The 26,477-nt window shown below is 41.6% G+C and overlaps 1 protein-coding gene across 1 annotated transcript in view; it reads left to right on the top strand.

Annotated features, from left to right (window-relative positions):
* Positions 1-712: 712 nt before the first annotated feature.
* The window catches only part of LOC134536442 (sodium/hydrogen exchanger 9B2-like), a 29,298-nt gene continuing 3,533 nt past the window's right edge, over positions 713-26,477 (top strand). Inside the window, exons 1-7 of the mRNA XM_063376156.1 lie at positions 713-953; positions 3,787-3,883; positions 7,581-7,901; positions 10,538-10,720; positions 13,688-13,863; positions 16,404-16,510; positions 25,640-25,804. Of these exons, the coding sequence (XP_063232226.1) occupies positions 713-953; positions 3,787-3,883; positions 7,581-7,901; positions 10,538-10,720; positions 13,688-13,863; positions 16,404-16,510; positions 25,640-25,804 (1,290 nt within the window). The remainder of the gene's footprint in view (positions 954-3,786; positions 3,884-7,580; positions 7,902-10,537; positions 10,721-13,687; positions 13,864-16,403; positions 16,511-25,639; positions 25,805-26,477) is intronic.

The raw sequence follows: 26,477 nt of genomic DNA, 5'->3' as shown, positions 1-26,477 counted from the left end.
AGGAGATTGTGGCATTCTTCAATTTCCGAGGGACCGACGTGAATTTTGTAGATTAAATTTTGAAAAGTTTTGAACTAAATCTTGAACTGGGACTTGAAAAACTCTTGAACTGGCTCTTGCACCCCACTGGAACCAAAAAAAAAAGGGGGTCCAGTGGTTAATAATCCAAATAAATATAAAAGTTAGGGCAAAAGATTAAATGGGGTGGTAAATATAGCCAAAAGGATGTTGAATGTTCCACTTACTGTTCCACTTACCAGTCTGGGGTTGCAGTGAAGTGTGTCACTCCCTCAGGAGAGGCGGCGCGAGTGGTCGCGGTGAACCGTCGCGAGCCATCGTAAGCACTAGCTACTTGGCTGAACTAAAACGACTAGCCAACTAGATGAATAAAAAAATTAGGGAAAACTCCCGAAATTTAGAGATTACATCTCTTGATTTAGTTGCGGCCGAAAATGTTAAAGTCGCAAACGATGAGCTCCGGCGCGAAATGTGTTCGCGGTGACTGCAGAAGGACGAATTCCCTCTATATCCCAGGTGACATGTGGTTAAATTTGGGGCGAGGGGCCCAGAGTCCTAGGGAGTGGGAGAAATGTCCTCTGATTGGCTGGAATAAGCCCGCGGAGTTGTAGTGTAATAGAAATGTTGTGGATGTTATTTAGGATATTTGTCAGGTGTAAACAATACGATCCCGAATGCTCTATAGTGTCTATAGATGGTTTCCACAAACAACAAAGGAGCGACGACCATGGTGTCGGACATGCGGGGGACCTTCCCCGAGTGGCTGGAGGAGTCCGCGTGCTCCGTCGACACGCTCGCGTGGAGCGGCAACGAGCCGAACTGGCGCGGGCACGAGCGCCACCCCAGCAGGCAGTCCAGCTCGGAGCCGGCGCCACCGCACCACCACATGCTGGACCCGGCACTCGCCTGCAACCCCATGCTTGAGCCGCTGGACCGTGAGTGCCCGTCCAGCCATCCCCCCTGCACAGCCTCAATCCGTCCAGCGGAGTCCCCCCTCCTTCACATCCACCTGACTCCACAGTTCATCAGAACCCTGGAACCTCTTTGCTGATCCCCGAGCACATCCTCAATCTGTGAGTTCTCCTGGACGTCCAGCAGAGTCCGCAGATCTTCAATCCCCCCCTCCTCCACATCCACCTGACTCCACAGTTCATCAGAACCCTGGAACCTCTTTGCTGATCCCCGAGCACATCCTCAATCTGTGAGTTCTCCTGCACGTCCAGCAGAGTCCGCAGATCTTCAATCCCCCCCTCCTCCACATCCACCTGACTCCACAGTTCATCAGAACCCTGGAACCTCTTTGCTGATCCCCGAGCACATCCTCAATCCGTGATTTCTACTGCACATCCAGCAGAGTCCGCAGATCTTCAATCCCCCCTCCTCCACATCCACCTGACTCCACAGTTCATCAGAACCCTGGAACCTCTTTGCTGATCCCCGAGCACATCCTCAATCCGTGATTTCTACTGCACATCCAGCAGAGTCCGCAGATCTTCAATCCTCCCTCATCCACATCCACCTGAATCCACAGTTCATCAGTACCCTGGAACCTCTTTGCTGATCCCCAAGCACATACTGCTGACTCCACAATTAATCATTCACCCTGCACATCTAGCGTAATCCACAATTCATCGATCCCCTCCATGTTCAACCGACTTCAAAATTTATCAATCCCCAAGAATTTCCTGTTGACTCCACAATTCGTAAATGTCCTTGCACCCCTAGCTAACTCCACAATTTAGCAATCCCTATGCATGTCCTGTTGACTCCACAATTCATAATTCACCGTTCACATCTAGCGTAATTCACAATTCATCGATCCCCCTCCATGTTCAACCGACTTCAAAATTTATCAATCCCCAAGCATTTCCTGTTGACTCCACAATTCATAAATGTCCTTGCACCTCTAGCTAACTCCACAATTTAGCAATCCCTATGCATGTCCTGTTGACTCCAAAATTTATTGATCACCTTGTATGTCATTCCCCCTTACACATTCAGTTGACACCATAATGTATCTATCCCTCTGCATGTCTGACCGACTCCACTATTATCAGTCCCCTTGCATGTCCAGCCAACTCTACGATTCATTATTTCCCCTGCTCATATAGCTGACTTCACGATTCATCAATTCCTCTGCATCGCCGGTCAGCTCCATAATTAATCAGTCGTTCATCATCCTCTGGCCAACTTCACAATTAATCAATCCCCCTGCATGGCCAACCGTTCCTACAATTCTTCAATTCTCTGCATGTCAGGCCGACTCCACAATTCATCAAATACCCTTGTATGTATAGCCGACTCCACAGAATGTTGCATTAGGAATTTAACAGAGATTGCCAACTACAAAACCAAATATAAACATGCTAAAATCTTGGATATTGCAATCCCAAATGAATGCCTTTGGCGGTCGAATGGTCAAATCACTCGCCTTCCACCAGGGCAACCCAGGTTAGATTCCTGGATCTGTCAAACCCAGATCTATGGTTAAGTGGGAAATGTGCCATTCTTGTGTCAACACCTCTCATCATATATTATGGCATGGATCTTGATGAGACGTTAATCTTTAATTATTTCATTCATTACTTGAAAGAATCATCAGACAATTTTTTAGCTGAAGAGCTACAATGGGATTTTGATGGTATGTACTTATTTTAGGGCTGAAACACGGGCTCCCAAGAGCCATAGGGTCGTGGAAATGCCATTTCACCTCAACTTGTGGGTGTTTGAGGAGGAACTACAATGAGAAGTTGATCCCAGCATCATTGCCACATAATTTGCCTAATATGTGATTTACCTGAGGATAACCCCTTCCTAAGAGTACCACAACGCACTTAACCAATAACAGTAGTACACAGTAATTAAATCACTATAGAACAACCTTAAAATGCGATATTCACTCAACATCTATTATTTACTTACTGCACGACCAGCTAACGCCGTGCTTCACAATTCTGCCTAAGACTGGATGCAGCATCAAAATCTGAATAATTGCTAACTGCACAACCACGAAGCAAACGCCTTGCTGCATCCTCTTGTGCGTGCGATCAGTCAAAGTGTGACTACCAACTACACAGCTATTCAAACACCACAATAAAAACTGAATCTCAAATTATCAACATGTTCATGCAAAAAACTGTCAAAAAGCAAGGTATTACTAACTACAAAGCCAGCAAAAGTGTCACTTCTTTCATACTCATGCGAGGTATATTCATTTGGTCATTAAAAAAAATTGGTTGCCTTTAAAGTCGGTTTACGGACGATAGTTTAACGTGACTACGTCATAACAAAACATTGATGAAATGATTGCATACTTTATTAATAAAATTGAATCATTTTAATTTTAATAATAAAAGAATAAATACTTGAAATTATACTAGTAATCAGATTTTTAAAATGCAAGAATAATTAACCTTTATTGCCGAAATTGTTGTTGTAATAAGCAATGAAAACCACATTAACTTTTCACTTCACTTTATAAACAGTCGAGTGGAAGAGAGATAGATGCGGCTAAAGCGTACAATGAGCGTAACGGGACACAGCGTAACGAAACAATGTACGTAACGGGACACTTTTTCGTGCGTGCAGCAGGCGTTCATCGATTTATTAGACGTTGTCACGTCAATAAACTCTCGAGAAAAAAAAAAGTTTTTGTCGGCTGTTTTAATTGACTCGTGGAACCGTGTGAACAGAGCCTTGGTCAGCCGACCCCTGGTGTGACGCAACCCGCCCCGACAGCGAGTCTATGTGGGCGCGCGCGTGTTGCAGTGCTGCCTGGCGACCACGAGCGGAAGGCCAGCAGTGCGCAGGCGCCTGAAGGGAGTGTGGTCAGCGGCGGGCGGTCGCCTTCGCAAGCGACGGCCAGGTGAGCGCTCCAGCGCACCGTCTGTTAAGGGTGTGCGTGTGCGTCCGGCTCCAGGACGTTATTGTTTACATTTGACACGGTTAAATTTGCAGATAAACCTTTTCGCATAATTAGATGGCAATGTTGAATTATTTTACATGTTTGTTTAGTATGGATAATGAGAACCACATTGAATAAATAACTGAAAAATGTTTGGGTTTAAAAGCAATGCTGGTGGCTGCCGCGTGGTATGGTTTATAATAATTTCAGAAAATTAAATTAATTATATTTGGTCTTTAAAATCATAAAAATTATGATGATTTTAATATGCCAGGTAAAATTATCCCCCCCCCCTTCCCTGAAATAAATCAAACCACATCGCATAGCAGCCAATGAAAAATTTCCCAGTTTATAATCCATCTCATTCTCCTTATCCATACTGCCGAAAATAAAACGTTAAAAAATGCAACTTTGCCAGGTAATTATGCAAAATGTATGCTAAATATATAACTTTGTGAAAGTTAAGCCACTCAAAAAGTCGGTAAGTTTAACCGTGTACAATGTAAGTTTAAAATAATGGCCTGGAACACGACATACGCCCTTAAACGCTGTGAGAAAAGTTACACTAATCGTACAAATTATTAGTGCTGTCTTCAGTTAATTTATTCATGAATTATAAAACTAATAGGTAGGTATCGATTTGAGCAAAATTGTGTATTCCTGTTCAAGGACGTATCCAGGAGGTGGCAATGGGATGCAGCTCTCTCCTCCCCCCATCGAAGAAAAAAATAAAATCAAACAAAACATTTACAAAAACGTTTCGGAAAAATGTAGGCCTATTAACAAATTAGTTATTGATATTTCAGCACTTATACTGATATAGCTATGAAAGGGGGCACACTGCGTTATCTGTGAGAAGTCATAAACACTTCGTATTCATCTTAATGTTTGCTTATATTTGCAACTCTTACTCCTGCATGCCATCTAATCATTACAAACGATTGTTTAAATCAATTAAGGAATATGATGTTCCTTTTGGTATTTCTTTATTATTGTAAGGTACCATCCACCCCTTCGTTCCTTTTTGGGCTGGATACGTCCTTGTCAGTAAATTGCGACGAAGTTCAATAAATAATATCTTAATGACCATTTTAAAATCACATGATGGGATATCCTAAAAACCTAATGCTAGTGCCTTTCTTGTCTTTAAAATATTTAGTAAAATATAATAGTAAAATAGAATAGGATAAAAATATAATTTTATAATCATATCAAATATAATAATAATTTACCTTGGAAGTGGCTGGGATTAAAAAAGGAGAACAGGCAAACAAAACTTATTACCTCAGAGGCGACACTAAAGGCCAAAGAATGAAAAAGATAATGCCTCCCTGTAAACACTGTAGAGACTGTGGATCGGTAACTTTATATTAATAAATAAAAAATGCAGTTTCGTACATAGGCGTGCTTCGATTTATTTTACTTCGTATGTCTGAATAATTACTAAATAAATAAATATGAGTTAAGGTTAATGATAAAATTACATTTATAATAGGGTCGGCCCGAAAATAATTATTTACACAAATATATTTAAGACATAATTAAAAATATAACGTAATACAATATGTTATCATATAGAATTTGCACACTGGATCTATTGTTTCTTAGATAAGTAATTATAAAAATGGAGGGGGTAATATAAATTTCGCATGACTTGCTGACATCCTAATTCTTGTGGAAATGGCCCGCTGTTGGTGTTACGGAGGGGGAAAAAAAGTTCCTGAGTCGTCGTGGATAGTTTGGAAGTTGAAAGTCCGTAGCCGGTGGATTTGGAGTGGTTATTTCTTATGGTGCCAGGGAGAACATTTGGCCGCAACCTCGGCTCCGGTTCTTGGACCCTGTCTGCGAACAAGCCAAATTCAAAGTAGTCCGTAGACAGTCATAAATAGGCATAAATGCCCGCAAAAAGGGAATAAACGACGAAGAGAATGGGTATCGACAAATTACCAAAACAGGGTGTTGGTCCTGGAATCACGAGATGTCTCGCCGAGTGCCCACGAAACTTGATGCGAAATTAGCGTGGTGGATGTGGAAGCACTCATAATTTAAAACATTAACAAGCTATTGACTATAACACTGGCTGACTGTTTACAAAAAGGTAACTAAAAACGAGGTTTGGGAAAACATCCCTTGATGAGGCGACTACATCTTAGTTGAAGTAGTGAAGTCAAATCTAGCTGAGGGCTGGCCGAGAACGATGCAGTCAGTCGGAAGTCGCGCCAAGAAGTCCCTGGTATGGCACCTGTGACGTTTAATTAAATTCGGCGCTTCGCTTTGGAAGAAGGAGGGGATACTTCGGCTACGGGGCCGAAAAGTTCCGAAGACGTCCGAGGGAGGGGTCGAGAAATACAGGCTTCGAGAACTCGGTGCTGCTGTTGGCGCCTGATCGCAGCGCTATCTACTGGGGAGTGGCCAAAACAGAGACGAAGTCGACTCGCACATCTCGAACGAGACTGCTTAAAAAGCAAGGGGCTTAATGGGGGAGACTGGTGGAGTGCTCTAGTGGCTCGGAAGAGAAAGACAGGAGAACATTTTTTGTTGTGTGGGTCGCTAGAGGGCAGGTGTGTTGAGCAAAAATTCGAACACCCAGGGAAGTAGCATTAGACAACTCCGCCACTAGAGGTCAGAGGCGGTACATTTGAACACCAGCGGCCAGTTCTTGAGACAGGCTGTCGCTAGCCTGGGTTAAGCACCAGTCAATTCTCTGGGCAGTGATTCGTGGAATAGAGGAAGGGGGTGCTGGCTCGTGAGAAATGTGTTACCTGGAGCGCCTATACATGCTCGAGAGCCCTGGAACCTTAGAATGGGGCATGACTGTAAGTGCTCACCTCAGGGGAGCTCTGAGAAATGGGCTGCCCTGAGAAGCTGCATGCACAAGCGGTCGTGGTCACGAAAGCAGGGGTAAATTTCAATCGACGATTGTGCACTGAGGCGGGGGACAGATGAGGCATGATGCTTGCCTCGCAAAGGATCGGCAAAGTCTTAGATACTGCGCTGGGAATGACTCGAGGAACTAGCCGAACAAAAATTAAGTGGGAGTTTACAGTGAGCTGAACAAGTTTAAATTCAAGCTATAAAATTACTGTTAAGATGATAATTTAAAATTCAAATTAAAAAAATTGTGCCGAAAATCACTATTGGCGGCACACTAGAAGTAGTGGACCTTTTTTCTATTCTCGCAAACCAATTTCGAGTCTACATGTAGTTATAAGTTAAGAGGCCACTCCAGTGTTTCAGGGGCACTACGCAACCCGCGTTAACCTCATAAGATTCAATGCTATTTTATCATTTTGCTTATAACTTATTAACTAATATAGATTTAGAAACGATGCTTGCTTGATACGTGAGACAACGATTCTCTTATCAAAGCCCCCTTTCTTCGAAAAACGTGCATAAATCATGGTTCAAACCTAGACAATACACTTATACATATTAGTGAATATTAGTGTAAAAAAATAATTTATGCACGTTTTTGAAGAAAGGGGCTTTGATGAGAGCATCTTTGTCTTATATATCAAGCAAGCATCATTTGGAAAGCTATGTTAGTTGATTAGTTACAAGCAAAATGGAAACAGCAATTGAATGTTATGAGGTTGACGCGGGTTGCGTGGTGCCCGTGAAACACCGGAGTGGGATTGAACCTGGGGGTGTGCCGCAGGGGGTGTCCGTCCGCCTGGCTGGCCGCCACCTCGCACCCGCGCTGCCCCTCCTGGATGGACGCGGCGCGCGCCGTCTCGTTCGCCGTGATCGGCCTGGTGCTGTGGGGGGTGATGTACTCGCTGGGCGGCACCACGGCCACGCCCGGCGGCCAGCTGTTCAACCTGTACGTGCTGTACGTGACCGCCGTGCTGGCCGGCTACGTGGCGCACGGCGCGCGGCTGCCCCCGCTGGTCGGCATGCTGCTGATGGGCGCGCTGCTGCGCAACACGGGCTTCCTCAGCGTGTCGGGCAGCTACCTCAAGCTCGTCACCTTCCTCCGGTGCGTCCCGCCCTCCTGTCTATAGTCCTACTAGAGTTATAGTCCCCTAGAGCCCTGCACTGGAAGAAAATCCTTGGAAACCCTGTTGCCATGGATAGTACTTGTTGGCGGTGTTGAAATTGCTGACACCAGCTTTGTACCATGTGCGATTTTGCAAGACTCTGCCTCGTAGTTTGGCAAGAAATATCCTTGGCAACATCAGGGTTTCCAAGAATTTACCTTGTAAAAGTACAATATTTTTTTTTTTAGAGTGTAGAGATTCAAAAAAAATTTAGCCAAATGCAAAAAAAAAATATACATACTTTGCCAACAACTTGCCCCACCCCCCCCCCCCCCCCTCTTCTCCTCCCTAGGCCATCGGCTGGCGACGCCCTTGTGTAGTACGTAACTAAACTAGTGAAGTCAACTGACCCAGCCCTCCTAGCATTAGCCCTACCCTCCATGGGAGTGTATGCCAAAAGGGAGATGTGTCAGAGGCCGAGACTACCCATCTCAGCATAGACACCACTCTTCACCCCCCGGCCTCGCTCAGCTAACCATGTACGTAACTGTCTGATGCCGCTGTAAGCTGGTGGAACGTCCCTTAAAATATCGTGATTGCAAGAACCGCCAGACTGTGATGTGCCACTGCTGAATGTGGGTGCTGAGCTAAGCGTGACGTCCTTTGAAAGGGATGGCGTCACCAGCTTGTCATGGGTGTGAAGACCAGTATGGGTGAGAGTCATAAGAGGAGGTATAGTCTCGCTCTAGTCTACTGTCACACCGCTACTAACCTCCTGCAAGAACCATTCTTGATGGTTGGGAATATAACTCCAATGTGGATTCCCATGCCAAAATAAAAATCGACATTTTAATGAAAAGATGTAAGATTATTTTGAACATTTTTAATAAACATAAATATTTATGTATTACTTATATTATATATAAATCTTTACTGTTTATACATTCATAAATATTTGCTATTTATATATAATTTTTTGTATGTGATATATACCCTCACATTTTAAAAACATGCTATGTGGTTCGGGGACACTCAGTTTTTTAAGTGGCTAAAGGGACAAGGACGAACTGAGATACGGGGGCGTTTTCTACAGACAGTTAACTATGTGGGAGTTCACAGAAAGCTGGGGTAGTCGCTCGTGAGACCTTGTTATTCCCCGCACTGTGGCCATCACGGGTTGTCGTATCTCTGGCGGGAAAAACTAAGTGAATGAAGTCTGTGTAGTGTTCTTCAGAACGATGGCACACATCAGCTGGGAGGAAAACATTGGGGGTCACAGCATAGTCGCAATTACATTGTACGACCGGCGAAAATCACTGGCTCTTGTACCGCCAACATTCTTGGTTGGCTTCAAGGGTGAAGGTAGTTAAATTTCCATTCTGTGTTAAGGAAGGCTTTTTTGTGTTCTTCGGAGCGGTGGCATTCATCATTTGGGAAGAGGAACACTTATCCAGTATACCTTCCATCCCACCGCTTCTTGGTACGTCGGCATGTTGCTGTGGGACACTAGACTCCTCTCAATGTCTGGTAGCTTTTCGCCGCCCCTCCCCCCCCTTAAACCGTGATTCCTCCCAACTAATAATAATTCTAATAATTATTTTATTTCCCCTGTTTTTTACACTTTGTTAACAATATTCACTTTACAAACCAGGAAATTTAGCACTCACTAAAACAATATCTTGTATGGACATGCTTCTAGTCACTTCAAATTACATGCTGTATTTTGACAAATGTAAACATTTATAAATGTATAGTGACTGAGAAATAAAAATAAAAAATATAACCTAAGAAACCTTTACATTAGTTTATAAAGATGAAAGTTAAAGAGCAATTTATTAAAATTAAATATAATGTATAAACAAAAACCATATAAATAATGACATTGTTAAATGAATAAATGAAAATATAATTCAATAAAATTTAGTATTTAAAGTAAAGTAAAAGTACAAAGTTATAACAATATATTAAAAATTACTTAAATACTAAAGCAATCTCTTCAGCAGTTAAATTATCTAGCCAAATATTAACATATAATTTTGATTTGAGAATTGTGTCGTGTTTTTGTCTCGTTTTGACTGTTGTGCTGAATTTTTTTGGGTTCAATATTTTTGTGCTGTCATCATTTGTGTGTGTTTTTTCGTTCTCTTCTGTTTTTGGAAATCCATTGTGTTTGTTTCGTCTTTTCGTTTTGCTGTGTTTTTGTCTCGTTTCAACTGTTGTGCTGAATTTTTTTGGTTTCGGTATTTTTGTGCTGTCATCATTTGTGGGGGTTTTTTCGTCCTGTTAGTCCATTTTTTCTTTGTTTTTCTTTGTTTGTTGACCATATTCCTGTTGTGGAGTATTGTGTGGTGTTTATATCCTGACAACAGCAATTTTTTTTTTGCTTGATTTGCGTTTTTTGTAAGTTTTCTTCTACAGACATACTACATACATGTGCTTAGCAACGGCGTGTCCATAAGCTTACATCAAGTCATGCACTCCCATTGCACAAATCTTTCAAAGATAATATTTGAAAATAAAGTTTTGTTTTTAGTTCTCCAGGAAGAATAACAACAATATTTTTGGAAGCTAAAAGTTCTGAAGATGTGTGAGAGATTGCTTTGTGAACGACCGCTTGGGGCTCTCTGTCGGCCAGGCGCACGGCGCTGATGACCATCCTGACGCGCGCGGCCCTCGAGTTCGACCCCAAGAACCTGGAGCGCTTCAGGTGCGTGCTGCTGAGGTTGGCGCTGCTGCCGTCCCTGCTGGAGGCCGCCACCGTCGCCCTGCTCGCCAGATACGTGCTGGGCCTGCCCTGGCTCTGGGGCGTCTTCCTGGGGTAAGAGCCCGTCTGCAATAGTCCGTGTCCTTATCCGAATGTGAGTGACGTCGCATTGTCTCGCCGAAAACTGCCCTGTCCACAATTGCGATGTCCGATGTCCGAATGTATTGATTTCTTCAACGTTGCTACCAGACAGTAGAGGATCCAGAGTAAGGGGTGGGGCTAAGGGGCTCAAGCCCCCTCCGAAAGCATCTGGGTCCACTATTGTTTTAGTGTTTGTCTTGATAAAGCCTAGCCTCAGCTGGGTCAAGCCCCTCCCAAACCAAAATCCTGGATCCGCCACTGCTACCAGAGCGCAGTAAATGTGCCAAACCAAATGTTTTTTTTTGTTTATTATTTTGATGCTTTGTAGTTTGAGATTGAACTTTTGAAAGTTGTGGGAGTTCAATTTTATATATTTATTCAGTAAGGCAAAGTGGCAAATGTAAATGCTAAAAAATTAACTCATATCACAGCAATCGGACAACACTAATTTAAATGTCGTCTTGCTCTTCTTGACTTACAACACCTTCCATTTCCTTCAATAACAAAAACAAACACCACGTTTTCAAACGGGAACCGGAAATTCAAATATCGTGAGTGTTATGTTCTTTTTCTGTGTCCGAAGTACACAGGTCGGGACAAAAAGTTCAAATTGACGAATGTCTTCGGACCAGGTAGGTTCGGACCTTCGCCCGCTTGACGCATGACGTCAGAGGATCACGTGGACCAATCAGCGACGAGTGTCCTTAGGACACAGTTTAGGACATTGCTATTGTAACTGTCCTTCAGGTCCAGGAAGCCTGCATTCCACAGACGAGAGAGCCACACCTCAAGTTCCCCCAAGTTCATGCTCGCTTTTTTTTCCGTTCCACAACAGGTGTATTTATTTGGGATGTAGCTTACTCATACATCATACGCCGTTCTATCTCATTGCATAAACCGGCGTGGCATTAAATTTTGCGGTCGATTAGGATGGGTTAGCTACATTATAAAAAAATTAAAACATTGTGGATGGTTGGTTATATTAGGTAAGTATAGCTACATTAAAAATACTGTAAAATCATTTTATAGTTGCTTAGCAAATAACTTTTTAATATGTAGCTAGCCAGCGCTAGGAAACAGTTTACATGATTTCACAGTAATCATGAGTTGTCCAAAATAAACATTCACGGACACACGGCAAACGAAAAATATGGCGGCGCACAAATAAATACCGTTGCCTTGTTTATGGTCTTTCCTTTTATCAACACCACCATATTTATTTACAATGAACAAAAAAAACCGAAGATCGGACGTTTGTCTCTCTCGTCTGTGAAAAGAAGGCTTCCCTTCAGGTCCCCGACCCTGGCAGCTAGTTGCGTGTGCAGTTGTGTTTCAACATGAATTATTAAAACAAAGAAAAACGTTTGTAATACAAATCTGTATAATCACCAAAATGTATTTTATTTCGAAAATATGAATAAAACCTTTACAATATATCCAATTTCATTTTAACGTAAAAAAAAATAAAGTAAGCATTTTAATGTGATTGTGATGTGTAAATGTAACTATAACCAAAAAAATAATTTTTTTGATAATTTGAATTTAAAAACTTTAATGTAGACTGGATACGCAATAACGAACAATTACCAATTACATTTACAGCGTTGTATTAAGTTGCACATACCTACTAGAGCGGTACTGCAGCTTCTTTAGTGCGTCACTGCAGCGATGCAAATTGCCGTAGCGCGGTGGTACGAACTCTATGTGTACAGTCGACCGCGCGTACCACGCCCTACCCTCTTATTAAGGTCTCCACACACGATCAGTCCGAACTGACATCAGTCTGAACTGAACACTGTATGGGAACAGCCAACAGCGTCTCGCCAGTCAAAACAATCAGTCCATCAGCTGAGTTCTGAGGCAGAGACATCTTTGGTTGCTTTGCTATTTTTGAAGTGAAACTTCCAATGCGACTTCCAACAAGGTTGCGTTAAACGTTTAACGCTACCATGGAGGGGGTATGAAAGCACTGTTGCGTTAAACGTTCAACGCTCCTGGGGAGGGGGAATAGAAAGAGACAGAGCGAGAGTGAATGCGTGGCACTCGAACGCATGCGCGTAGTATACCTGTTACAGGCCAGCGCGAGCGTTAGCAACGAGTAGCGTCCAATATTCCAAGCACATGCGCGTGGTGTTCTTGCTATGCAGCGAAGTAAACAGTGTGACCGTCGTGAAATTAGCGTAAATACGTACTTGTTGTTATATTTTATTGTTCTATTTTAATTTATAATATTCATTATTTCATTTACTTGTTTTTTTTTTTTAGTTTTATTTGATACAATATGATTTCACTAAAAATCAATTTCTACCCCTTCCTATTTTCATTTCCACATTACGAAATTTCACTTCTTCCGCGCGGAGGGACACCACGCACTGTTTTTTTTTCTAACTTAAAGTGCAACTGCACCTGCCACGTCCAATGTTCCTTCCTTTTTTTTTTTTTACGATGAAATTATACGCCCAACAGCAACACAGCAACCACGAGACTGGTCGTGCGTAGGGAAGGCTTCAGTTCGGTCGGAACGCTCGTCGGTCGGAACTGAGCACATGGACGGGAAGCCTAAGATGCACATAAAGTTCTGCCATTCACGATTACACCCGAACAATTCACCTTCGGCCAACCTCGGGTTTATTTATATATATATATTTATATTTCTCTGTTTATTTTAATGTCGCTATACTAACCTAACTAACCGTCCATAGTGTTTTAAAGTGTTTTAATGTAGCTAACCTAACCGACCACTTTTAATATTTGAATTCATTTTTCCTGCGCAAAAATAAAACAAATCCCGAAGTTGGCCGAGAATTGTTCGGGTGTGATCGGGAATGGCAGAACTTTATGTGCATCTTAGGTCTCCCGTACCGGGGACTGGTCGTGTGTGCGGAGGGCCTCAGTCCGGGCCGAGCCGGGAGCTGGACTGATGGTGCGCGCATGCCGCAGGATCACGCTGGCCTCCGCGGCGCCCGCAGTCACCATCCCCTCGCTGTTCGGCCTGCAGCTCGACGACTACGGCACCGACAAGGACATCCCGGCGCTCATCATCGCCGCGTCCAGCTTGGACGACCTGGTGTCGCTGGCCGCCTTCGGCGTGCCGCTCTCCGTCATCCTCAGCGAGGGTCGGTCGCATACCGTTACAACCGCTCTTCTCGTCTTACAGTCATTCACACTGATTCATCAGTGGTAGTCACTGGTTCCCCGGTGATCTCCACTGGTTTCTCTGTGATATTTAGGGGCATAGCCGGGGGGGGGGGTTAGGGTTTCAAACACCCCCCCCCCCCTTAGCACCAAATCTTTAATTAAATTTCTAATTCATAACTCAAACAAATTTTATATTAAGAATTAATAAAAATTTTATCATTACAATATTTAAATTTAATTACCGAAAACTGCTAAAATAGCACTATTTTACACCTTAAAATCCAAATTTTCCCGGGGAAGAACCCCCCACCCCCACCCGCTTTAATACAAGGGGAGGGGGTTGATGCTTCTTAACACCCCCATACACAAATCCTGGCATTTTTCATTGACATTACATTGATTTTGCATTGACATTTCACTGATTTTTCCAATGAATTTTCATTGAGTTCGCAGTAAATTCCGTTGATTTTTTTTCAGCAACATTTCTGACCCTATCCTTTGATTCACAGCGAATTTCACTGATATTTCAAGTCAGAAATAGGGTTTTCTACTCTGCAGAGATTTAGTGATAAACATTTCTCTGCCGTAACCAAAATCACTCGTGTTCGAGTTTGGTGTATGTATGTTTGCCATGGTTGATCTCTATACGCCCACAATATAATGGACCACTGTGCAATAAGGGGAAATTTATTTAATTACTATAAATTTTCAGCTGAGCAGGTTACATTTTGTCTGTGTAACTAAATTAAATACATGTTGTTATTTAGCAGCAGTTTTTGGTTACAAGTAGGAAAGTTATTATCAGTATCCATCTCAGTGGCCTATCAATATTTTACTTGTGTTCTAAAGGCTCCGTTTAATTGATTGGTCTCTAAATTTAAGTGACAGGAAAATTTAGATAAATATTTACCTAAGCTTCACTAAGCCTTGCTCCAAATGCTGTGATTGATACCTCTGTGATTCCACTACTTTCGCAAAAATTTGTGTGGTGTGAATAGTAACAACAGTTTATTAACTACAATAATTTATAAAAAAAATACCTTATCTATAGGTCAGGTGTATTACAAAAAAAATTGAATGTGAGATGTCAAATGATATTTTTATACAATTCTTTGGACTTTGTAAAGTTACTCGGTGAAATCGCCTACTACAGACATACACATTACTGGGAGTTAACCTGTGTGCAAGTGAACAAAAAAACATTAAAATGTAGTTAAATATTCAATGAATGAGTGAAGACTATTTCGGCATATCAAACTGCGGTACATACTAGATACCTTTTATGTCATCCATATTGTTGGTCCTTGATTACAATGCAACCCAATTAAACAAACCTTGAAGCTACCTGCATACTTATAAAAAATTTACCCCTGAATTGTGGTCTATTATAAAACCCAATTATGATAGAAATGTATCTCACACTGTATGTCTAATATACACGTCATATCTAGACGATGAGGAAGGCATTCTCAATAATATTATGTAGGTTTACGATCCATACCTATATGGTACCTAAACTGTAAATAATTGTTTTTACTTTTACTAAGAAAGCCCTTGGAAACTCAGTTGTCAGCAATGTCACTTTTAAAACTACACGGAAGAACTTTGTACCATATGTAATTTTACAGAGCTCTGCCTTGCAGTTTTGAAAGTGATATCGGTGGCAACTGAGTTTTCAAGGATGTATATGGTGTTACATTAGTCCAGTTTGTTTTTACCTTTGAACTGTCACAGAAAGAAATGCTCCATTAATTTAAAGACCTGATTGCTAAACTGGAATTCGAATAAACTGTCATCCGCATCAACATGTACAGATTTAACATTTTTAAGTCTTAATATTACCTATTTATTCAAGAAATAGATATTTCAGTTTATTAACAAATGAACATTTCTGTGAATTCCTTAAACAAGCAGTTAAGTAAAGGGCATAAATTAAATTTTAGCAAACTGTCTGTATTCGCCGCTACGGCTTCATCTCCAGTTAAGTATTTCCTAACATCTCAACTCTGATCTGCTTTAGCCTATAATAATTCCATAATCTCGTTTACTGCATGATACAGCGCAGTTGTTAAGCTATGCATCATAAAACAATTACCTGGAAGTAATTTGTACAGTAATTTTATGATTACATGAAATTAACTAGGCCTATGATTGACCAAATTTATCTGCCCATAAAGTCAGAGAGTTTCCTCAAGCAGTCATGAACAGTTTTCAGTGTGTAATATCAGGGGCGCAACAACAGGGGGGGAAAGGGTATTCCCCCCCCCCCCTCTGAAACCTTGAAGTGGGAGCAAACGGGGGCAAAGAAAGTGCTGTGTAAACAATTTTTAGATAATAAAACTGCTTAAATAGCACCATTTTCCACCTTGAAATACAAATTTTCCCGGGGGAGGACCCCCGGACCCCCCGCTACAATAGGGGGGATCGATGATTCTTTATAAAAATGTATATTGCCCCCCCTTTAGAAATTTAGTTGTTGCGCCCCTGTGTAATATAGATACTTGATGGTCAGTTACAGAAGGTATGTGGGCTTCTATTCTGAGAGGACCAATAAGAGTCATCGTCGGTTTGACGGTGGGAATCACTTGGGGCCTGCTGCTCAAGTATGTTCCTGAAATGTACGACGTAAGTAAATATACCACTATTATCACATTTATTAGTTGTAGATATTACATATCAACAATTTAGTGATCAAATTTCTGTTTAGTTACAAGTACATGTACGAATATATTCAAGCGTTGTGTAGGAAAAAAAAATATTTATTTGATTTCACATAATGAAAGCCATCATAGCTTTCCCGTCTCCTCTACCCTCTAACTTCACCAAAATTTCACCCTGCGTGCTACCTCTAGCCATTTCCCTTTTCCTTTGAATACCTTCACCATGTTCGCGTTCAGGCGGCCAGAGGAAGGACATTTCATAAACTTACTTAGGCAGTTCAAAAATAATTGTGTGTGATATTATATTGATTTAAGATTACGGAGCGGGCCAGTTACCATTGCTCGAGAATCTCTGAGAACTAACTGGTCATGGTACTGTGAGAAACTATCCCAGCACTTGTGCCCGGAGTGATTTCGAGAGACCGTTGCAATGCAAAGCCAGAATGGTCAGACCGGTGTTTCCGAAACGAGCGCGTTTCAGGGTGGTCCTGTAAGAGAGGCAACTGGGGGGGGGGGGGGCGGCTCTTTAAAACGTAGAAATTTGGAAATTTATTGTAACATAAATTAATTAATTAAATACTCTGTATTCAAAATAATTAGTATTAACGTGTGTATACAATAATATCGTAACAATACGATAAACAAACAAAATGTGCTTAAAAGTGCACAATTTGTACCTACAATACGGTAAACCGTAATTTTAAAAAAAATTCCACTGCATGTTTTGAACCACGTTTAGTTAACGTTTTATCCGCGCACTATAACCACTGCGCTACGAAGCCTAATGGAAGATTGTCAGGAGAAAATGCATGATACTTAATGTTGTAATACCATAAAATGTTTTTTTTTCTTTAAATTACTTTTTACTATGACTATTTTAGTTTATCAAATACATTCCAAGGTAGTTTCACTATCACAAAATTTAATTTGGCACACCAATATATTTAGTATGTCCCCCTAATTTTTATGAAAGTATGAAAGTGACTATATTTGGAATTTTTGTCCATACACTTGGGTCCGCCATCTTCCTGTAAAAATTTTGTTTCATGCTGCGCGCGCATCGTAAAAAAAATCAGTCATCATCCATAACGCGCCAAAAGAAGTATAACTTTAATAATCATCCACTCCATAGCTTTCATTATGACTTTTCAAGACGTTGACAATGTGTTGAAGAACCCTTTTAAGCCCCGGGCTTCTTTCGATACTCATCACTAAAACAAACAAAAAAAAACTGTCATTAATTTCATTTTACAACGTGATTTTCTATCACTGTATGTAAGTTTAACAAGTATAAACATGATAAATATAGTAAAAATAACATCGCGGGCGCCTTCAGAATACTTCTCTTTAAATGTGGCCGTCGAAAACGCAAGTCAAAACGCAAACAAGTTGTAAGTTTAACAATACTTGCATTGCGCTGTGGCGTAGCTTATAAACCTTTACTCTAAAATGTGTTTTCTGAACATTTTGCGTCCTGCATTTTTTGCGTAGTTTATAACACGGCCTTAGGTCCGTTCTAAAGTATCACGGGAACGGACACGATCACGTAAACGGAGACGGATCTCATGGAACAGAGTTTCTACAATAGCACGCACACGGAGACGAACCTATACGGATTAGTTCGGCATTGCTGAGCTCTTCCGTTTGCGTTGCTTTGTGCGACCAATAGAAACCAAGTAATTGGCTACGGTGATAGCCATGTTATTTTGTTCTAAATACGTTAAAAATTATTTCAAGTACAAGAATAACTAGTGTTCTATTATCAATTACACTAGAGTCCCGTTATAGCGAGGTGTCACGGTTCCGGGTTTTATCCTCGCTATAACCTTTGAATATATATACTGTATAGAAGTCGCCAGCCCAGGTTAAAATTTCTAATACGGTTTTGAGGTAGTTGGTTAATTCACCGCCGCAATCGCCACCATCTCTAGGGCATCGACTTGTGGTGGTCCCTAGCGGACAAGTGTCGAACTCTTCAAACACCCCTTCCCCCTCCCGTTGAACGACGTTGAGCTGCAGTGAATGATGGATGAGGGGTGCGGGGAATGACAGCGGGCGACAGCGCTGCGCCCTAACGGGTAAATAACAACTAAGACGATACAGGGCGTTACGGCAGCGCACTGCAGCGGTGAAGTTCCCAAGCTGCTCATCATACGCTTCTGAAAAACGTAGAGTAAATCCTATCCACTCGTGACTTCTATACAGTATATATATTCAAAGCTATAACCGTGTCCTCGCTATAACCGAATTGGACATATATTGGCCCCCAAAAAATAAAAATTAAAAAAAAAAAATAGCATAAAAATTGTGTTTAAACCTGTATAATTGGAAAATAACAGGTTATATTAACGAAATATTAAGTTCTGTGAGCAGATGTGTGAATTCTCTTTAAAACGATACCCCATAAGTACGGATGCGATCACCGATTGCGTCAAAATAACCAGAATACCCTACCAAGCCACGTAAGTATAGCATCTCAGCCCGCGGCCGACGCAGCGTTGTCCTGCTATCTATCGTCGACGCGGGCTGTCTGCTGGCGGCCATGTTGGTTCGGGATGTTGTTAACAGGTGGTGCTAGTGTAGCGCGACGATTTAATTCCTTACAAAAAAGCAGGAGTGCGGCTGCGGCAACGCACGTACGCCTCAAACGTAATAGTCGCTGGAAAACTATACTTTTTTCATTTAAAGAAACCTGTCAACTGTTTCAGAAAATAAATTTGGGATTAAACTCAAACCTTCACCACCCCTTTCCCGGACAGATACCTCAAAAACTGACCGAAACAAAAGTTACAAGAAAACTGTCCTAGCGATTCGGAAATAAATACGGTAGTGCCTACTAGAGGTGTAAAAGTAACGAAAAAATGTGTACCCGTATGTATTCGTTACTATAACAATTAGTACTCGTTACTTTCGTTACGTTACTCGTTACTTCTGATATCGCATAACATGCTATGTTATGTTGCAGCAACGAATCCAGTCGTATTGCGTACGCGTACAGTATGACGTCGCGTAAATAATAATAAATAGAATATAAACAATTAACAATATTTGATAATTAATAGTTTTTGTTAACCAAGAAACAATTAAATCTCAATAGAGCGGCTTTTTAATATTATCTCTTTTAAGATAACAACAACAAAAAACGTGAAAATACGCGATTATAAAAACAAAAACATACATATTTCTAATTTGTAAAAAATACTTTCTTACGTTGTTTCTGTTCCAATCTCAAACTTTGTCTACACACGGCACAGATAACTAACGGAAGTTTGATAAAAGAAAGAAAGGATGGGATTCTATTTTTGAGCCACGCACTTAGGTGGCGACTGCACGGCTGAAGAATGTGACAGGCGTCAACGGCAAGATGTCTAGTGGCGAGCGAGAGGGGTGGAGATAAAGCAGACAAATAACAAAAGCGCGCTTCAAGCGATCACGCCGTAAATTCCTCAAAAATACCTCGTTATAGCCGTGTTCTCGCTATTACCGTGCTCGCTATAACGAGATTCTACTGTAGTCGGTTATCCTTACTAATATTATAAACGTGAAAGTGTGTTTGTCTGTTTGTCCTTCTTTCGCGCAGCAACGGAGCAATGCATCGATATGGCGATTTGCATAGATAGTTTATGGGCTGGACAGTGACATAGACTACATATCTAAATATATATAACTCAAAGGTGACTGACTGACATAGTGATCTATCAACGCACAGCCCAAACCACTGGACGGATCGGGATGAAATTTGGCATGCAGGTAGATGTTATGACGTAGGCATCCGCTAAGAAAGGATTTTGATTAATTCTACCCCCAAAGGGATAAAATACCACTCACTGACTCACTCATCACGAGATCTCTAAAACTATACACCCAATTGACTTGAAATTTAGCATAGTTACTCATTTTGTGATGTAGACGCTCACTAAGAACGGATTCTGCGGAAATCTGATCCCAAGGGGAGTTTCGGGGGCGTAATATATCAAAATTTCCAGTTTTTGGTAGGAAATCACCATGGCAACGGCCAGTGGCGTAGCGTGCCATCTCGGCGCCTGGGGCGGGAGACCCATTTTGCCGCCCCCATTCTATAGGTGCTTACTTAAAATTAAATTTCACATGCAATGAGGTACCTTTTATTGAAGTTAAAATAGGATGAGCGGTTTTACAAGCGGATTCTACGGGCCTTATGAGCAGCGAAGTCAGAAATAACTTTGTCAAAATCAATATTAGCAGCCAATTCTTGTTCAATCGACAATATAGCCAAGTTTGATAGTCTAGCGGAGCTCATAGTAGATCTGAGGTAATTTTTTATTAGCTTCAACTTCGAAAAACTTCTCTCACAACTTGCAACACTAATCGCCAAAGTCAAATATATACGAATCAAGATGACTATATTTGGAACCGAAATTCCGAGATTCAGTTTTTGAATGAACTGGAGGAGCTCCAGTGGTCCATTACCACTTATATGTTCCTCTGATTCAGAACAGGCAACAACAACAAACTGCTAAAGACGCTTCCGCTCCATCTGAAACTCGTCCTTGTCGATGTCTTCTAATACATGGGAAAGATCACACTCGAACTTGCTGTCCAAAAGTTTCGCTGGCATCAAAAATCCGAACTTGTCCGATATTTCTTGAATTTGCTGGAATCGAGTCGTCATTTCTTGAATGATCTTGTCGAATGATGCGGTAATCTCTCGACGGATTTCCTGTTCGTGAGACAAAGCTGCATCTTCAGAAGATTCATCGCCATGCATGCGTTTTTTCCTGCGAATTCTTCTCGTTTTCAGTTCGATTCCGAGTTTTTCGCAGAGAGTCTTAGCAAAGTCAATTGCTTCTTGCACGAAACGGTCTCTACTTTCCACTAAGAGGGTTTTCAAAGCGCAGAGTTTCTGAGCACACTTATCCACACTTAGTCCTCGTTGCTGCAGGTAAATCTGTGCGTCATCTACTTCAGGTAGCACTGCAGCCCAAAAGCCAAGAAAAGTTAGGAAGTTAAATGACTGCATGGCTGTCAGGAGAAGACTGGCTCCCGATCTTGTTTCGGAAGTTTGAGATGAATCTGTTAATTGTTCCAGTACCTCAAGAACTACCTCAAACTTATTTTTAAGCATCTTGACAGCTACATGTCTAGCGCTCCAGCGCGTTTCAGTGACTCGTTTTAATGCTTGACCTGTGACGGCAACCAAAACGTTCCATCGAACAGTTGATGCGGAAAAGAAGGCAAACAGCTTCTCCAGAGTTCCAAAAAATGTCACGGAATCCACTGATTCAGAAGCAGCGTGTACCCCAGCCAAGTTTAGTGAGTGGTTTGTGCATGCAACGAATATAGCTTTCGGATTCGGTGCTTTAATCCGGGCTTGAACTCCATTGTGGATCCCTGACATTGTGGCAGCATTGTCATAAGCCTGTCCTCTCAGATTCTGTATGTCCAGTCCGTCTAATGTTATCTTCGCGATTATATCGTTGCTGAGATCTTCTGCATTTTTTCCTTTTGGTTCGAAGAAGTCAATGAAAGATTCTACCACGGCGACTTTTTCTCCTTCGATATGTACGTATCGCAGAACTTGGCTCATTTGGTCATTGTGGGAGATGACTGGTGTGCTGTCGAAGATTACGCAATAATATTTAGCTTCTTGAATACGACGGATGATGGTGGATCGAACTTGCTGTCCCAGTAAGTTTATAAATTCATTCTGGGTTTCTGGAGATAGATACGAAACTGAGACTCTTGCTCCCAGCTTTATCTTTGTCAGGTGTTCCATTAGAAGAGGGTCGTATTTAGCTAGGAGGTGCACTAACTCCAGAAAGTTCCCGCGATTGCCACTATCATCTCCTCGAATGTCTTCTCGATATCCTCTGAAGGCCAGATTCTGTTTGGCTAAGAACTGGATAATATTCAGCAACCTGTACAGTACATCCCTCCACTTCTTCTCCTCACTTTCGAAAACTTCTTGTTGTTTCTGATCGATGGTTGCTTTACAGTTCAGGCGAACTTCCAACTCCTTCCATTTCAAGAAGCTCTGTTCATGGCCCAGGCTATTTTCATGGTCTCCTATTCTTGGATTTAGCTTCCACCATTTGTTGAATCCTTCTTCAGATGCGAAGTTAGAGCCGGAATTGCCAAACAGCTTGCAAGAAAAACAATACAAGGATTGCTTCAAAGGCGAGTACACCATCCATGTTCGGAGAACCTTTTCGCCGTTAGATAATGGTTTGTAGAACCACTCTTTGGTTAGTTTTCGGGTACCGCCTTTCGTTGAAGTCCCTGAGCGAACAACATCGGCAAATTTGGAATCGATGTGCTGTACTGAGTCAGATCCGCGACATACTAGAAGCGTTCTTACTTCGTCGGTCATAGGAGAAGGCCAGCAACCTACATCGTCGAGATTCACATCTTTGATTTCGGCAGGAGCAGAAGGCACGATTTCAATTATGTCTTCTTTGGCAACATTCACTTTTTCTGTAGGCTTATGACTAGATGCTTGAGGTACTTTTAATGAGTCGACTTCGTCTTGACCCTGCTCTGTGGTGGGACCAGAACTACTTCCAACTGCGACGGCAGGTACGTCTTCTTCTTGTACCTGTAAAATAAGTTATGTATTCCCATGAATATTGGCCGGAGGACACGTTCGAATTTCAAATAAGTATTTTATCTATCACAAAACAAAAGTGGTTTTGGTGACGGCGCGGTTTGCCGGGCTTATAGGAAAATTTACAAACAAAATTGATTTTGTATGGCAGCTACCTTTTTTAGAGTTTCCCGGTAAAAACTGACTGAGTAAGCCATGTTATAGATGTTATTAAAAGATAAAATGACGAGAAATTTGAGAAAAATCGTTGGCGCCATTTTTGAGCTAAATGAAAAATTATGTTTTCTTTGTATGACAGGTACCATAAATAATCAAGATATCCAAAAACAAAAAAAAATATTCCTAGACTACTACTAGATTTACAAAACATCCCCTATTGAAGTTTTAAATTCAAGTAGCAGGACAAAATTCAGTCGTAAACTTAAAAAGACGTACCTTAACTCAATGTAATTTATGTTAATATACTCCATACTTTTTAAACAATAATCAATGTTCAAACAGCTATTAGAGCAATTTTAAGTGTATTATAAAATAAGATTTAATGTACGAGTGTGACTCCGTACTCGCAGACAAACCTAGGTGAATAGGTTTTGCGAGACTAATGTAAGAAATATTGTAACTTTTGTAAATAATAAATAAATAATAATAATAATAATAATAATAATAATAATAATAATATAGGAGTTTTACTGTGTCCCGGTTTGCGGAAGTTGTTTGGTTTGCCCTGGGTTAAGGTCAAACTTTACAGTACAATGCGTAGTACTAAATTCAATGAGTGCGAAAGAGAGCCATCGACACGGGCCGACGCGTGAAACAAAAGATTTTGTATGAGTAATGAACATAATAAGGAGTGCCGCTCAACTCGGGGCGCGCGGGCCGGGCGGCGCGGCGTGATGCGATGTTGCCGTTCGTATGTAAACAAACAAACGTTATAAAGAGCTCTGTCAGTGATTTCGCAGTTTTTCTTTTAAATAAATATTAAAAAATAGTTGGTGCGCAAAATTTTAGATAAAAATGGAACATTATAGTGTGTCTGACACATGTAATGGATGAATCATAGATCAGATCTCAACCCGCTTCACCGGCGACCCGCCCCCGCGGGTTGCCGCCCGGGGCGGGCCGCCCCCTCCGCCCCACCCACGCTACGCCACTGGCAACGGCTGTTGCTTTGTTGATGCTTCATTCGTCTCTATGGCAACGACTATTTCATTGTTAGTGCAGTCCTCATCACCGTTGAAATTTTGGCGGGTACTTTAAACTTATGTTACGCAGGATGACATTTTCCGAAAATTAGATCCCATGGGTGGTTAAAACCAGGCAACAGTGGGTACTTTGTCTGCATGAGAACAGGATTTTGCATTGTTCATGCCTTCTGCGTCTCCATGGCAACGGGCATCGTGCGGCAGTGGCGTACCCACAACGAGGGGCATGTATAATGAGCGGCGCAAGAGTGATCTGCCTGTAGACTGCCGTAGCGAAGTACGGGTACATCAGTTGTACGTTGCGTGCACGAGTCGGGAAACCATCGGTGCTATTCATTTTCTCTCCGGTACATTTTACAGCATTGTAATAAATTTTCACTGATTTTTTTTTATTATTTACCATTACTGTAAATGGGAGATGTGGCTTAATTTTTTTCCATTAGTATATCCGTGCGAAGCCGGGTCGGGCAGATAGTAATTAATAAAGTCCATCCCTAAGGGAGTTAAAAAAAAAAAAAGGAACATTCAGTTTTATAATAGATAATCATAGGAGGTAGGTCATAACACGCAAACTTCCTATCCTTCTTGGCGAAACCCGTCCGCTTAGTGAAGCTCGCGGCTGCTAGCGAAATAAAAGCGCTAATAAGAGTTCAGTTTATAAATTCGTCAATAGAAGGTGTTGCCTTGAAATTGTAACGCGCTATCGTTTGGTGCGTCCGTCACGTCTTGCCTAGGGGTTACCTGCCTTCTCACAAAATGAGGCTGAAGATTGGCGTCCCGGTTTTGCTGATGTAGGTACCTTGATGTACCGAGACTGTGCAATCAATGGGAATTTAAAATCAAAATTTACTGTTTTTCAAGTGTATGTCCTACAGACTTGAAACTCGGTAGTTATGTTCCTTATATAATAATATTTTTAGTCCGGGCAACGCCGGGTACTTCGGCTAGTTTTTTTCTTCTTTTTATTACATACGTAAATTGTGCCCGTGCGATGATATCGAAGCATCGCATATTTTATAGCTAAATTAATAATTTGTAGCCCTGAGATGCAATCTTATTGGTTGCAATTTGTTACGTTTCCGTGCACTGTGGAAGCAGCAGAGGCGACAGTGAAATGTTCCGGGAGATCCGTCTCTGCTTCCGTGCCGTAGTGGCCGCCTCGAGGAGCGGTGTGAATAGCACGCCAATGTTCTGGGTGTTTCGGAGGTCGGGTCAATCCTTGACGACGCGAGGCCTTCCTAGAACTATCGCCAGGGGGGGGTATAGAAGCAGCGACGCCAGTACAGCGGGAGTTGGTACGGGCGGACAGGACTACGTGCACATCCTGCGCGCGCTGCTGCTGGGGCTGGGCGGCACGGTGATGCTGCTGACGAGCGGCGAGTACGGCTTCGAGGGCGCCGGCCCCGTGGCCTGCATGATGGGCGCCTTCATCGCCTGCCACAGCTGGAGGCGGCAGGGCTTCTCGGAGAACCACGTGAGTGCCTCGCCCGACGCACTTTCAACAGGGGGGTAGGGAATAGTTCCCTGGCCTTCCCCTGGAAATTATTAAAAAAGTAACTTCCTTCAAACAATGGTTTTAAGCAAATCTGGAACTAAAATTTCACTATTGTTTGCTAATTTATCTTAATATATTTTGATATTTTCTCTCATAAATTATCCTATGGTTAGTATCATAATGTTCTTAAAATCAAATTCTGGTACAATCATGTAATTATAAGAGCCAATAAGATATTTTTGAAAGTTTTTCTAATTCGATATTATGATTTTAAATATGAATTTATTAGCACTTTAAATTATGCATAGGTACTATAAACAATTTTATTTTTTATTTTCCAAGTACTGTCCAAAATTAAAGAATGGTAGAAAAACTGGGGAAATAAAAATGAAATCTTCGTAAGTTTACGAGTTACGAGTTCACTTACTTTGAATTAAATTTCTTAAGAATCATTCCCAATATTGTTAAGTCTATGACAAAAAAAAACTCTAGTTGAGTCCGGCATAGTCTCTACAAATATCCAATCCTCTGGAACTACAAAGAAAGCTAATTTTATTTGAGTTGCATTTTTAAACGAAAAGTCTGTAGATTTACTGTGATTTCTAAGAGTTTAAATGGCACTCCCATTGCTGAGATCCTGCACATGCCTATT

The sequence above is a fragment of the Bacillus rossius genome, chromosome 11 (genome assembly GCF_032445375.1).
Source record: "Bacillus rossius redtenbacheri isolate Brsri chromosome 11, Brsri_v3, whole genome shotgun sequence".
In the NCBI taxonomy this organism is placed as follows: domain Eukaryota; kingdom Metazoa; phylum Arthropoda; class Insecta; order Phasmatodea; family Bacillidae; genus Bacillus; species Bacillus rossius.
This window is presented reverse-complemented; position numbering and strand designations above follow the sequence as displayed.